At 59.5% G+C, this 11,812-nt stretch overlaps 1 protein-coding gene across 3 annotated transcripts; it reads right to left on the reverse strand.

The window, feature by feature from the left end:
• Nucleotides 1-1,301: 1,301 nt before the first annotated feature.
• NCKIPSD (NCK interacting protein with SH3 domain) lies at nucleotides 1,302-11,769 on the reverse strand. Of its 3 annotated transcripts, XM_011375380.2 has the most exons (13): nucleotides 11,519-11,769; nucleotides 8,891-9,000; nucleotides 8,465-8,669; nucleotides 8,167-8,257; nucleotides 7,445-7,935; nucleotides 6,080-6,250; nucleotides 5,816-5,902; nucleotides 5,591-5,729; nucleotides 5,428-5,508; nucleotides 5,101-5,229; nucleotides 4,922-5,014; nucleotides 4,625-4,797; nucleotides 1,302-2,226 (listed from the first exon to the last, which is right to left on the reverse strand). In XM_011375380.2, the coding sequence occupies exons 1-13, from the start codon at nucleotides 11,687-11,689 to the stop codon at nucleotides 2,023-2,025; spliced, it is 2,145 nt and encodes a 714-aa protein (XP_011373682.1). In that variant the 5' UTR covers nucleotides 11,690-11,769; the 3' UTR covers nucleotides 1,302-2,022. The 3 variants fall into 3 exon arrangements, with proteins under 3 accessions (XP_011373682.1, XP_023376360.1, XP_011373683.1); XM_023520592.1 differs by lacking the exon at nucleotides 5,101-5,229; XM_011375381.2 differs by lacking the exon at nucleotides 11,519-11,769 and having other exon boundaries at nucleotides 8,458-8,669; nucleotides 8,891-8,998.
• Between the last annotated feature and the right edge of the window lie 43 nt (nucleotides 11,770-11,812).

Raw genomic sequence — 11,812 nt, forward strand, 5'->3', positions numbered from 1 at the left:
ACACAGGCAGAAGCTTCTGGTCCTCCTACCACAGGGCCACACTATTTGTCATAGGTGCACTGGGACAGATGGCACAGCACAGCCCTGCTCTTCCCACAAGGTCGGTAATATGCATCATAAGAGGGAACAGAGCAAGGCATAGAGGATGTCAAATGTTCCTGCCTTAGCTTCCCGAGGACCTGGGCTTTCCACTGAATGAAAGTTATTTCAGGAGAATCGTGGCTGTCTGCCTTCAGTGCTCCAGTGAGAAAGGAGCCGTGACTGGAAGTCGGTTTCATTGATGCTGGATGTGAAAGGGAGGCAGATGCCTCGAGGATGAAGAGAGTGACCAAGTTGTGCCACTGGGAGCATTACCAGGACCAAACATCTGGTCAGCCCCTCCTCAGGTCCAGTGAGCCTGTGCATTTAACCTTCTCAAAGAGTCAACAGCTAAGGAAGGATGTCTACCCATCGGCCTCCTGGGCTTTGCTCCCATGGATCCCGTCAAATGTTCCTGTCTTAGCTTCCCAAGGACCTGTTTCCTGGGGACCCCACCCTGGCCTGTGCTTCACTGCATCACGGCCCTGTTGGGAGAACAGCCCTCTGCCTTCAGCATCCCAGTGAGAAAGGAAAAATCATGACCGGAGGTCCGAGTATCAGCAATTCTGGATGTATGGAATCATCTGTTAACAATCGTCTTGGGTAAAAAATGAAGGAAACTGATGAAAACCATTCCAACTGGTTGGGTCCTGACTCTCTGCCCCTACTTATGGCAAGAGCCTTTTTAACTTGGGAGCCCACAAGGAAAATGAAGTTTTTACCAAATGGCTCCTAATTCCCCTGCAACAGTAGTGTAAATCTAACCCCACACTTGTTTTGATACTTTTTGTCCTACTGTAATTACCAAAACAAAATCTCTGCTGAGGCTGCAAAATGAGGGGATCTTGTTGGGCTCCACGATGAATGAGGAAGAAAAACAGAGCAGGGCCCAGGTGTTGAGAGAGGCCAGGGCTGGGGTAGGGTTTTAACAGAGGAGAGAGATAGCATTCCATCAAGGCAAAGAACGGTTTTAAGTGAAGCCTGGAGGGGCAGTCACCTGCCAACCGACCACAGGACACTAGTTGGCTGTGGCTGTGGCCCAGAAGTGGGAACTCAGGGAAGAAAGGCTGGAACAGGGCTCAAGGGACCTTGAAGGACAGGCCTGTCTGGAACCATCACCTCCTCAGGCTGGAGAGACCAGGGTACGCTCGGTGAGGTCCCGAGGCCCTAGTGCCCCTTCCCACCCTCTCCTACCACCACCCAGGATCATACAGGGAAGTCTGTTTCCAGAGGCCTGTGATTTATTTCCAAAGGTGAGCTACAGCACATAGGAAAATACACATGGCTTTTCAGTCTACGTTTTTACAGAGAAAATAGATTCTGTCATTGGCTTTCTGGATGCCATCACACCATTCTGTGAGGCTCAAGGATGGGTGGCCTGCGTCCAAGATTCTGCTTTCAAAGCAGCAGCTTGGCCGAGGCCCCAGGGGTGGGAGCAAAGGGAGCACAAAGCTAAGGCAAAGAATAGAGCTGGCGGGAGGTCTCCCCTCACCCCAAGGACATGGCTTGCTGAAGCCCGGGACACAGACCAGGCTGGGGGGATGGGGGCTCTGGCCCAGCCTGGAGCAGCAGCAGGACTGAGTGTGCATGTGTATATGGGGCGGGGGGTGGGGGGGCATGCTGAAGAGGCAGCTACCGGGAGATGGAGGGGCTTCAGCTCACACATTCCCTCTGCCCCAGCACTGCTCCCAGAACGTGGTCCCCAATCCTGCACTTGGCCCCTCGCATTAGCCCTACTTCAGGTGGGGGCCCCTGCTCAGGTCCCTTCCACCCCTACCCCAGGGGGCCCCTGCTCAGGTCCCTTCCACCCCTACCCCACTCACACTGTCAGTGCAACACATTCTTAGGGCCAAGCCCCAAGTCCCCTGCCCCTGCTCAGGGCTGCAGGGCAGGGGCTGGGGAGCGCACCCTGCCCGGGGCTGCAGGGAAGTGGGGGAGGAGACGCTAGCTGGGAGCCTCGCCCAGCACTGGGAACCCCGTGCACATCTCTCGGACAATCATGCGGTCCATCTGGCACTGGGGCGAGGTGTCCTCCTCGGTCAGGATGCGCCGCAGTGTGGCTTGCAGGTCAGGGAGCCGGTGACGGTGCTGCAGGTAGGGCGTGGAGCGGACCACGGCATGCATCAGAGAGAGGTACTCCATGCGCAGCTGTGGAAAGAGCACGCAAGCTCACGGACCCCGGCGAGGCCCTGCCACCAGTGGACAGGCCACTACTGCCTCATGGCAGCCGCACGGACCCTGGAGCTGAAGACCAGCTCACACCAGAGAAGATCAGGGTCGCATCCCCAGCATCCACAATGTACTTGGCACAAAAATAACCTTCGACAGTTGCTGAATAAGTAAGTGAATGAATGAATCACCCCAGACCTAGACAGTTCCAGAGTGTGGCCGGGGAGGAAGTCCTGGCTCTGAGGGGTAGCAGGAGAAGCAGTGAGCCCCTGCCTGTCCTGTAACGCTAGGCCCTTGTGGTGCTGCCGTCTGCAGTCGGGGACCCTCTGCTTCTCACTGTCCCCTCGCCCTCGAAGACATCATTCCACCCACAGCTCCAAATGCGACCCACACTCATACCTCTGGCCCAGACTTCTGTGAGCGCCAGACAAGAAAATCCAATTGCTCCCTTGTCACCTCCTACATATCTCAGAGACCCCTATATCCACCATCAAACTCCAGATCGTCCCCACCTGTCCAAAGCTGAAGGCCTTCTCGTGTTCTTTATCATTAAAAAGAGCACTGCCGCCCAATCAAACGCACAGGCCCAACCAGCAGGTGTTTGTGACTCGGCTCTCCTCACACATCCCAAATCCGATCCATCACTAAGACCTGTGGATCTCCAATCCCCACCCCCAACTCACCCTCCCAGCGCCTCGGGTTAAAGAGCTCCAACAGCCCTTCCAACCTGACACCCAAGCTGCTCCTTACCCGAGACCCCCAATCCAGTGACCCGACCCCAGCATTTTCTCTTGGTCTGTCCCCCTCGCCATCCCTCAGGTCTCTCTCTACCTCTGATTCGATGGGCCAATGCCAAAACCACCATCAGGCAGCCTCGCCCTGCTAACAACTCGCAACCCTGGCCAGACCTAAGCGCCCGCAGATCAAACCCCAGTGTCTAAGCAGCAGACAACCAGACCTGTGCAGAGGCCTCAACCTCGTTCCCTCCCACCGCTCTCCCCGGCCCTGTTCGCTTTCCCTTAAAGCCCCACTGCCCACCTCCTATTTTCCAAGCCTAGGCTGCCCGGTCAGCTGGCCTGTGCTTCACGGCAAGACCAAGCGATCTTTCAGAAAGCCCCGTGTTCTCTCGGCACACACATCTCCCCTGATCCCACTGGGATGATCTGCCGCAGCCCCTGTCAGGGGCCACCCCGCAACGTGGGCCTCAACCCTCGCCCACAGCCTCATCCACTTGCCTTCTACAGCAGCCCGCTCTTCCCCACACACCGTCCGTTTCTCTATGCTTCCCAGAACGTCCTCTCTGGCTCAGAGACACGCCCCAGCACCTCCCACTTTTAAAACACTCTCCGTAGCCCCACATCTCTCTCCAGTGACCCCCCCTTTTTTCTGTTTCCCTTCACAGAAACTCACGGGAGTTGTCTCTGTTTACTGCTTCCAACCCCCAGCCCCCGTCTCCCCTCCCTTCCAACTCCGAATGCTCTCAAACCTTCCACTCAGACTCTCTTCCCTCCATTCCACAGACAGGGCCTGTCAGTCGCCACTCACCTCGGTGTGGCATATGCAAAGGCCAATGCTCAGCCCTTAAGCTTCTAACTGTGGAGGGGGCTCAGCTCCCTCCTCCTCCAAACACGTGGCTTCAGGCTCCTGTTCTCTCGGCTGCCTCCTGGGTTTCTCTCTACTTGCTCTGGGAGACTGGGCCCTGGGCTGAGCTTCCTTCTGACCCCGCCATCCGATTCCCCAGGTGATGGTTCTGTCACAGGCTTCCCACCACATCTCTGCACAGACAACTCCAAAGTGTCCCTCTCCAGTCCCGACTCCCACCCCGCTGCCTCTCCGACATCCTCTATACCTGGATGTCTAACAGGTGTCTTCTCAATCCTGACACATCAAAACACAACTCCATCTTTCCCCCTCCAAAGCTCCTCCCTACCTCAGCAATCAGTGCTGCCTCCATCTGTCTGCTCAAGGCAGATGTGGCCGCCGGCCCGGCCAGATCCAGTTCCAATGCCCCCAACCCCGAGCTCATCCCCCACCGCGTGCACGCCACCTGACAGCTGCAGCTGCTTCCTCTCGGGCGTCCGCCTCTGCTGTGCTCTCACTCAGCATCCCGCTGGGACGTGGTCAGATCACTCCCCTTCCTCAGAGACGCGCTCCCCGCCTGCTGCCACCGCCCCCTCCAGACAGTCCGCCCCCTCCTCACCCCATGGCTGGCTCCTTTAGGTCCTGGCACACCCGTCATGGCTCCTGAGAAGCCTCCCACACTCACCTGGCTCCAGCAGCACCCCCCGTCCCTCGTCTCCGTTCAGTGTCGTATCCCCCCCTTTCTGTTTCGGTTTCTACACAGCTACCGTCCCCCACCGCAGCCACCTCCAGGCACCTTGTCTCCGGGCGACAGGTCCGCGATGTGCCGCACGGTGATGTCAATGAGCGCCATCATGTCCGTGTGGTAGAAGATGGCGGCTGTGCTGGGGCTGGCAAACACGTCCTGCAGGAACTTGAGGACGGAGTGCGGCGGCTGCGGCTCGTGTTTGAAGATGCGCACAGGGTCATCTAGGAGGCAGGGAAAGAGGCAAGAGGGTGGTCCTCGTCGGAGGCCGGGTGGCCCCAGGGAGCTATGGGGGTGGTGCAGTCACAGGACATGGAAGTGGTACCCCACAGATCCCTGGGCCCTCACCGCCTCTGTTCAGCAGCAAGAGCAGCTTCTCGGAGAAGATCTTGACATTGGTGTGCTTGCTCAAGGCGGCCATGATGACGTTTTGGTCAGGGGCTGAGGAAGGACATGGGTGTGCACAGCCGCTAAGCCTGGAGGGCCCTGAGCTGGTCGGCCACCTCCCAGCCGGACCCCACCCCCACCTGGCAGGTGCAGGTTGAGAGCCAGAAGCAGGTTCATGCAGAGATCCGGCAGCTGCTCGGTGGTGTCCAAGGGCAGCCCGTCCTCGACGATGCTCAGCAGGAACTGGGCGAAGGGTGTGCCCAGGTGCTCTGGGAGAGGGCACAGGAAGCCTGCGGCCCCGCTCCCCTCCACACGCCGCCCAACCTCCCCGGGTTTCTGTGAGCCCTGGAGACACTCTATGCCTGTCCAGCTCTGATCAGTGGGTCCCCAGGCCCTCAGGCCACGGGTCCCAGCTCCGGCTGGCTGTGGGCCCCCTGCAGGAAGCTGGTCAGCAACCGCCCGCTTACCATAGTGTGCGTACGGCACCGCCTCCCCCATGGAGAAGACCATGGCCAGGATGAGGGCGGAGTAGCAGAGCTTCTGGTGGTCTGGGGGAGCAAGGCAGGCCGTCAGAGCCCGAGATGGTAAGAAACCACCCCCTCAGACGGTGGGAAGCTTCCCTTGCCTCACCCTGCGTGTCTGTCTGCATGTCCCGTGCCAGCTCCACAGGCAGCACAGATGACACAAGAGTGGAGATGATGGCTGCATCTAGGCTGCACATGGCACCAAAGCACTTGAGGAGCAGCAGCCGCAGTGACACCCGGTGCTCCTGGCAGGGGACCCTGTGTCTTCAGTACCCAGAATTCCCACCTCGACCCGGGTCCCTCCACGCCCGCCCCTCCGTCTCGCACGCACCATTTGGTAGTAGGCCACCAAGGCCAGCACAGACTCGAACTGGTTTCTCTTGCACATTTTCTTGCACACTTCAGGGTCTGCGTCAGTCTGTGGAAGGAGGAAGGGTGACAGTCATTCAGTGTGAGCTGTGCGGCCACACGTGAGCAAGCTGAATCCACGGAAAGGAGACTCCTGAGCACTGGAGGACGGTGCAGGGTGGTCCCTGCCCTATCTGAGGACAGCTGCTCTGCATACTGGGGACAGCTGTGGGCCCCCACCCCGCACCAGAATGTGCAGTAGCTCCTCCAGGTAGCAGCGGATGACACCTTCATCCTCGTACAGGGCCCAGCTGCGCTGCTGGGCATCGTCCTTTCGCCGAGCCAAGTCTGCAAAGATCACCTCTAGCCGCTGCTGGTCATGGCAGACCTGCCCTGAGGGCAGGGCAGTGCTCAGGTCCTGTGGGGAGAGGGCAAGGCATGGCTCAGCACACCCCCTGGCATCACCATATCCAGGAGGCCCCTGAGGCCTGGAGCTCGACCTAGACCCTGAGGTCATGGGCGTGAGCGCTAGGCTGGCATCAGATGAGAGGCCCTGGCCTCACCTACCAGCGCTGCCCCTACTCGGTGTCCTCTGAAGACCTGTGAGGGTACCAGACCCAGGTTCTCTTCCCACTGCTGCTCTTCAAGCTCCCACAAAAGAGCTGTCCCCATCGAGGTTCCCAAGGACACCGCCCGGCTCTGCATCTCTCTCCAATAACTCCACCATCCCCCATTCTCGATAACCCCCAGGGGCAGGCTTCTGCATAAATGTTCACGTGAGGTGTTTTCCAGCAACTTGCCTCTCATGCCAGACCTGGGTGAACCTCCCCTCCGAGGGTGACCACAGGCTCTATCGCTGCCTGAATGAGGCTCTGAAACCCCACCCCCCGATTCCACCAGGCCTATCATCTACCCATCTCCCATGTTCCCCTTGAAGTTTCCTAGCACAGGCAAGCCCACTGACCACTGCTCCCCGACCTCAAACCCAAGCTGAAGGAGCCACAGAGCCCCAAGGAGGGACCTCTGGCCTACCTGGTCCCCACTGTATAGACTGGGCTCGTTGTCCTCCAATTCTGCTCCCTGACCAGTACTCACCCCATGATGCCCACACATCTAACTCACATCTAAGTCGGCACTTGGGCTTCATCGTAGCTCTCGAAGCACCCATTTCCACTGCCACGGTCAGCAAGGCACTGCCCTCACTCATGCTCTATGTCCATTACTTCCCTGCAGCCAGAGAGAACTCTTGGCCACTCGTATATGGTCTCACCTGTCACCTGCCTCAGGTCTCACTTCCTCCCACACCAACTGCTCCCTTACTCCGTGTTCCAGCCATGCTGGCCTTGTTCTGCTCCATCCTAAGAGCCAAGCTTGGTCCTGCCTCACGGCCTTTGTCCAGGCTGAGCCCCTGCCTGGAATGCTCCTACCTCTCTCCTTCAAGGATCAGCTCAAATGTCCCCAGCACCCAGCAGAGTGGGGGCCTAGAGCTAGAGGTCAACAAACACCTGTCAGATAAAGGCTGGACACAATCGAGTGTGAGGGTGGGAATGGGGCAGGGGTGGCAGGGCAGCCCGAGGACAGGGAGGCCCCTGGCCCTGCCGCCCACCCTCACCTTGCCCTCTACCAGCGAGAGGAGGACCTGCTCCATGACAGGTGAGCTGGCTGGCACGGAGGCCTGGATGTGGCCCACCACGACGCCAATGGCCACGCGGCATAGCTCGTGGCTCAAGCCGGTGTTTCTCCGCACGAGCTCCATCAGCTCTGCCCCGATGGTCCTGGGCACGGCTGTCTCAGCCACCGCCTTCTCCTCTGTGGTCCCCAGGCTCAGCGTACCCAGGGCCTCTAGCTCATCAGGAGCCGAGGGTGTATCAACTGCCACCTCCTCTGTAGGAGGCTCGGGGGCTGGCACCTTAGAGGGAGGGGGCTGGGCCTGGGACACAGTGGTATGGGTGCCTCGGCGGGGCACAGGTGGAGGTGTGGGTGAGCAGCTGGGGCCCGGCTCGGATGAGCTGGAGCCAGTATAGAGCGTGTCAAGGGAAGTGCTGCTGACTGAGGAGCCGCTGGACACAGAACTGCCCCCGGAGGGCGTGGCGTTGCGGCCGCCTGTGGGCAGAGAGTGGATGCTATGTTGAGGCAGCCCCCTGGGGGCCCCTACTCCTTTAAGCCCAGAGCCCCTGTCCCGCAGTACAAGGCCTAGTTCCTCTGCAGAGCCCCCAACTGCCCCAACATGTGCCCTGTCTTCCCCCCAAGCCTGGAACCCCCAACTCCCTGACACAACAGAGCAGCCATTCCAAGCACAGGGTGCTCCCCATCCCCCCAACGCTGCCTTCTCACCGCTCCCTGAGGCCGCCAGAGCCTCACGGTCTCGACGCTTCACAGGTGGGGGTGGTGTGGCAGGTGCCGCTCGGCGAGGCTGTGGTGGAATCTGGGAGGACACAAGTGGGACCTGAGAGGACAGGCTGCCTTCGGGGGTGCCAGCCTGGCTCGGGCCCTGAGCTCCAAGGGCGATGGCTCTGGGCTTGCTGCATCTTGCCACTGTCCTGCGTGGCTGACCCGCGTGGACCCTTCATCCCTCTGGACAAAGCCTTAGGCCCCACCGACCTCCCTTCCCCAGGATGTTCTCACCATGTACCTGGTAGAGGCCTCCGTCTGGCCCGAGATACTCAGAACTGGGCAGGCTGTGCTGCCGCTCGAACCCGGCCCGACACACCCCATTGGGCTGCCTGGCAGCGGCAGCGTCCAGATGGTGGTCACTGGTGGACGGGGTCATAGCTACAGGGCTGGAGGCAGAGGGGCCCCTGCGGGACAAAGTCTCTTTCCGGTGGTGGATCAGCTTCCTGACAGAGGAACAGGGAGATTACTGGGGGTGTTACTTCACAACTCCCAAAGTCCTCACGTGCTCCCTGTGGGATGCTGGGTCCTAATAGCCCAGGCCCCTCCCACCTCCTTCATGCTCCGCTCACTCTGCGGTACCACCAACCCTGCCCTCCGCGCCTCCAGGTACCCCCTGAAGGCCCCCACCCCACCACGCTCACTGGGAGGTGCCCTCCACACTCACTGGAGGACTCCACGCTGCTCCAGGCTGTACTTGCCACCATCCCGCATGGCTGCATTGTGCACAGCCTCAATGGCCCGGTCAATGGCTTGAAGGACATCCTGCTCCAGGCCCTGGATGGGAGGAAGGGGTAGACAGTTAGACCAGGGGGTCAAGTGAGGGTACTGAGCACAAGCACAGCGCAGGATGGTGCCCGGGGCAGAGGACCACGACAGCTGAAGCCTAGAACGCTAGATGCGAACACAGAAAGCTAGACCAGAATACGAAATGGGGTTCTCACACTGCATCGCTCAGGGAGCTGGGGCACGACGTACTGGTGCCCTGCTCAGGATTTCACCCCACAGGGAGGCTCTCAGCTAAGATGTCTCTGAAAACCAGAGGTCTAGAGCAAACACACAGCCCAAGGCCCCCCAGCTTGAGGCCAGGAGTACACAACTAGCCTATCCCCAGGCTTGACAGAGCTCAGGCTGAGCTGCCAGGCAGGCAGCCTCCACTGTCTGGAACCCTTAACGAATCACTCTGGATCTTGCCGATTCTTCACAAAACCAAGGTCACACTCCAGAACAGCCCTGTTTTCGCAGAGCCGTCTGGCCCGAGATACTCAGAACTGGGACCCTGGTAGCTGAGGACAAACCAAAAGGGATCTCCCCTCCACACCCCTGCTGCCAGCACTCATCCCTTCACAAGCTGTTCCAGGAATCTTCTAGATCTGTCCGGGAAAGCAGCAGTTCTGTGTTTGTGGCAAAGACAAGTACGAGAAAGGGGCCTGGCCCCTGCCCCAGATTCTGTGTTGCCATCTCCGGCAACTTAGGGGTCTAATCTACCCAGCCTGCCTGGCATGTGGTGGGGCGTAGAGGGTGGCAGCTGTGGGATCACACAGCCTCACCCCTCCCATTCTTGGCACACATGGTCCATCAGGCTACACAGGAGCCTCAGAACTGAGATGTCACTCCAGAGCAGGTTCGAGAAGCTGCCTTGATGGGGACGGACGGACACAGAGGTTAGCGAAGCCCTGCAGGTAGCACAGTTGTAGGGAGACAGAAAAACAGACAGGAAGAGAAAGACACACATACACACAGAAAGAAAGACAGACCCAGAGGTAGAGGTGGGGAAGGGAGAGACAGGCAGAGGGAGATAACGCAGAAAGAATTGAGAGCCGGAGACAGACAGGGAGAGACTCGGAGGGAGAAAAGCACACACAGGTGGAGAGTCAGAATAACACAGAGACAGTTAGGGAGACCGAGGCAGGGAGATCTGCAGAAATCCAAGACACAGAGAAGACAAGACGGGTAGCTTCTCTGCCTTCTCCAAACACAGAGCGCTAGTGGCCTTTCAGGGGGAGGGGCCTCACAGGCCCGTGTGGAAGGAGCAGGACTTTCCCCAGAGGCCTCCAACAACCCCCCAGCCCAAGAGGCTGTCTGATATGCTCACTCCAGACCCAGGAGCCCTGATGTCCAGCACTCCCCACTGTCACCCCAGGCACTCCCAGATAGGATCAGGCTGGGAGGTCCAAGGCCCAGGGCCCATCCTCTCTGGTAGGACCAGATGACATCTCCAAATTTATCTTGTTATTTCTGTCCTGAACTAGGCTGGGACGGGATGTTTTCTAAAGGCTAGGGACTAGGATGGGGTGGGGGTGTCTGGCACAGGCCAGACCTGGAGGCCTTCCTTTCCACCATGGTCAGAATAGACCAGCTGGAGACACTGCACCCCAGCCCCCACAGCAGGACTATTCTTGGGGAAAGAAGAAGGGGGGCAGCAGCCTCCACTGGAAATAAATGGGGCCATAGTCAGACCAGGGGAAGCCGCAGGGAGGTCTTACTTTCTCACAATGGTAGCAGCCCCCACTCCCAGCTGAGGACGAGGAAAGATGGTGCTCCCTTTCAGAGAAAGGAAGTCTGAAAAGTCAGGACCTGAGACTTGGGGAGGTGGGGAGCAGGAAGTATTCCCAGGAAGGGTCAGCAGGGGCTGCAATACTTGGTCCAAAGTGGGTGGGTGGGTGGTCTTAGGAAGAGCTGGGCTTAGGGAGTAACTGAGTACAGGATAGTGAAAGACGCTGAGGTCTCAGGGCTTTGAGGGATCATCTAGGGGACAGGGGTGCCTATGATTCCAGGGTCCAAGTGTGTGTTGGGGGGGTGGACATAGAAGATGGGGAAATAGGTGTCCAGGGTGGCCCAGGTCACAGTGGTGGGGGAAGTGGCTCCAGGTGGGGGTCTGAGGATGAGAGGCAAGAGTGTTGGATCCTGGGGATCCAGGGAAAAAGAGACTAAGGGTCTGGAGTCTCAGGGATCTGGGCAGCTGGTCAGGATTCAGCGGGGCTGGAATCTCGCTCTTGAACTCCACTCAGATGGGGGTTCAGATCCCAATGGGTCTGGGATTCTCAAGGAGCCTCTGTCCCAGAGTTTCGCTTTTGGAAGGTCTGGAGTCCTTAGAGTTGTCTGTCAACGGCCTGGTATTATGTGGGGATGCGAGCTCTTGGGGTCCCAGTCCTCGTGGGTCTGGGGTCTCAGGGTCAGGTTCTCAAACTCCCTATCTGTTGGAGGTCCCCGTGGGCCTGGAGTCCCAGGGTCGATTCTGCGATGCGGCCCAGACTAGGGGATGCGGTGGCCCGGCGGGGAGGAGCACACTCACCTGCAGGCGGCGCAGGTAGGCGGGCGGCACGTAGCCCGTCTCGCCACTGCGCGCCCGCGCCGCCAGCCACCAGTGCGCGCTGCTGCGCTCCAGCACCAGGAAAGTCTCGCCTGCGGCGAACGCCAGCGCGTTGGGCTCCGCCGAGCGGAATGCGTACAGCGCGCGGTACATGGGGCCGAGCCGGGCCGCGCTGGAGCGGGGTAGGGGCCCAAGCTGCGGAACTAGGACGCCAGGCCGCCAGCGCCGCGCCCGTCCCGCCCCGTGACAAAGACGCGTGCGCGCGCCCGCCCGCCC

The sequence above is a fragment of the Pteropus vampyrus genome, unplaced genomic scaffold (assembly GCF_000151845.1).
Source record: "Pteropus vampyrus isolate Shadow unplaced genomic scaffold, Pvam_2.0 Scaffold271, whole genome shotgun sequence".
Classification (NCBI taxonomy): Eukaryota; Metazoa; Chordata; class Mammalia; order Chiroptera; family Pteropodidae; genus Pteropus; species Pteropus vampyrus.

Coding starts and splice junctions, on each gene's coding strand:
- NCKIPSD (XM_011375380.2), bottom strand. CDS start 11,689: ATGTACCGCGCGCTGTACGCATTCCGCTCGGCGGAGCCCAACGCGCTG. Junction 5,903..6,079: donor AGGAGCTACTGCACATTCTG/GTGCGGGGTGGG, acceptor CTCCTTCCACAG/ACTGACGCAGACCCTGAAGT. Junction 4,798..4,921: donor CTTGCTGCTGAACAGAGGCG/GTGAGGGCCCAG, acceptor CCTGCCTCCTAG/ATGACCCTGTGCGCATCTTC.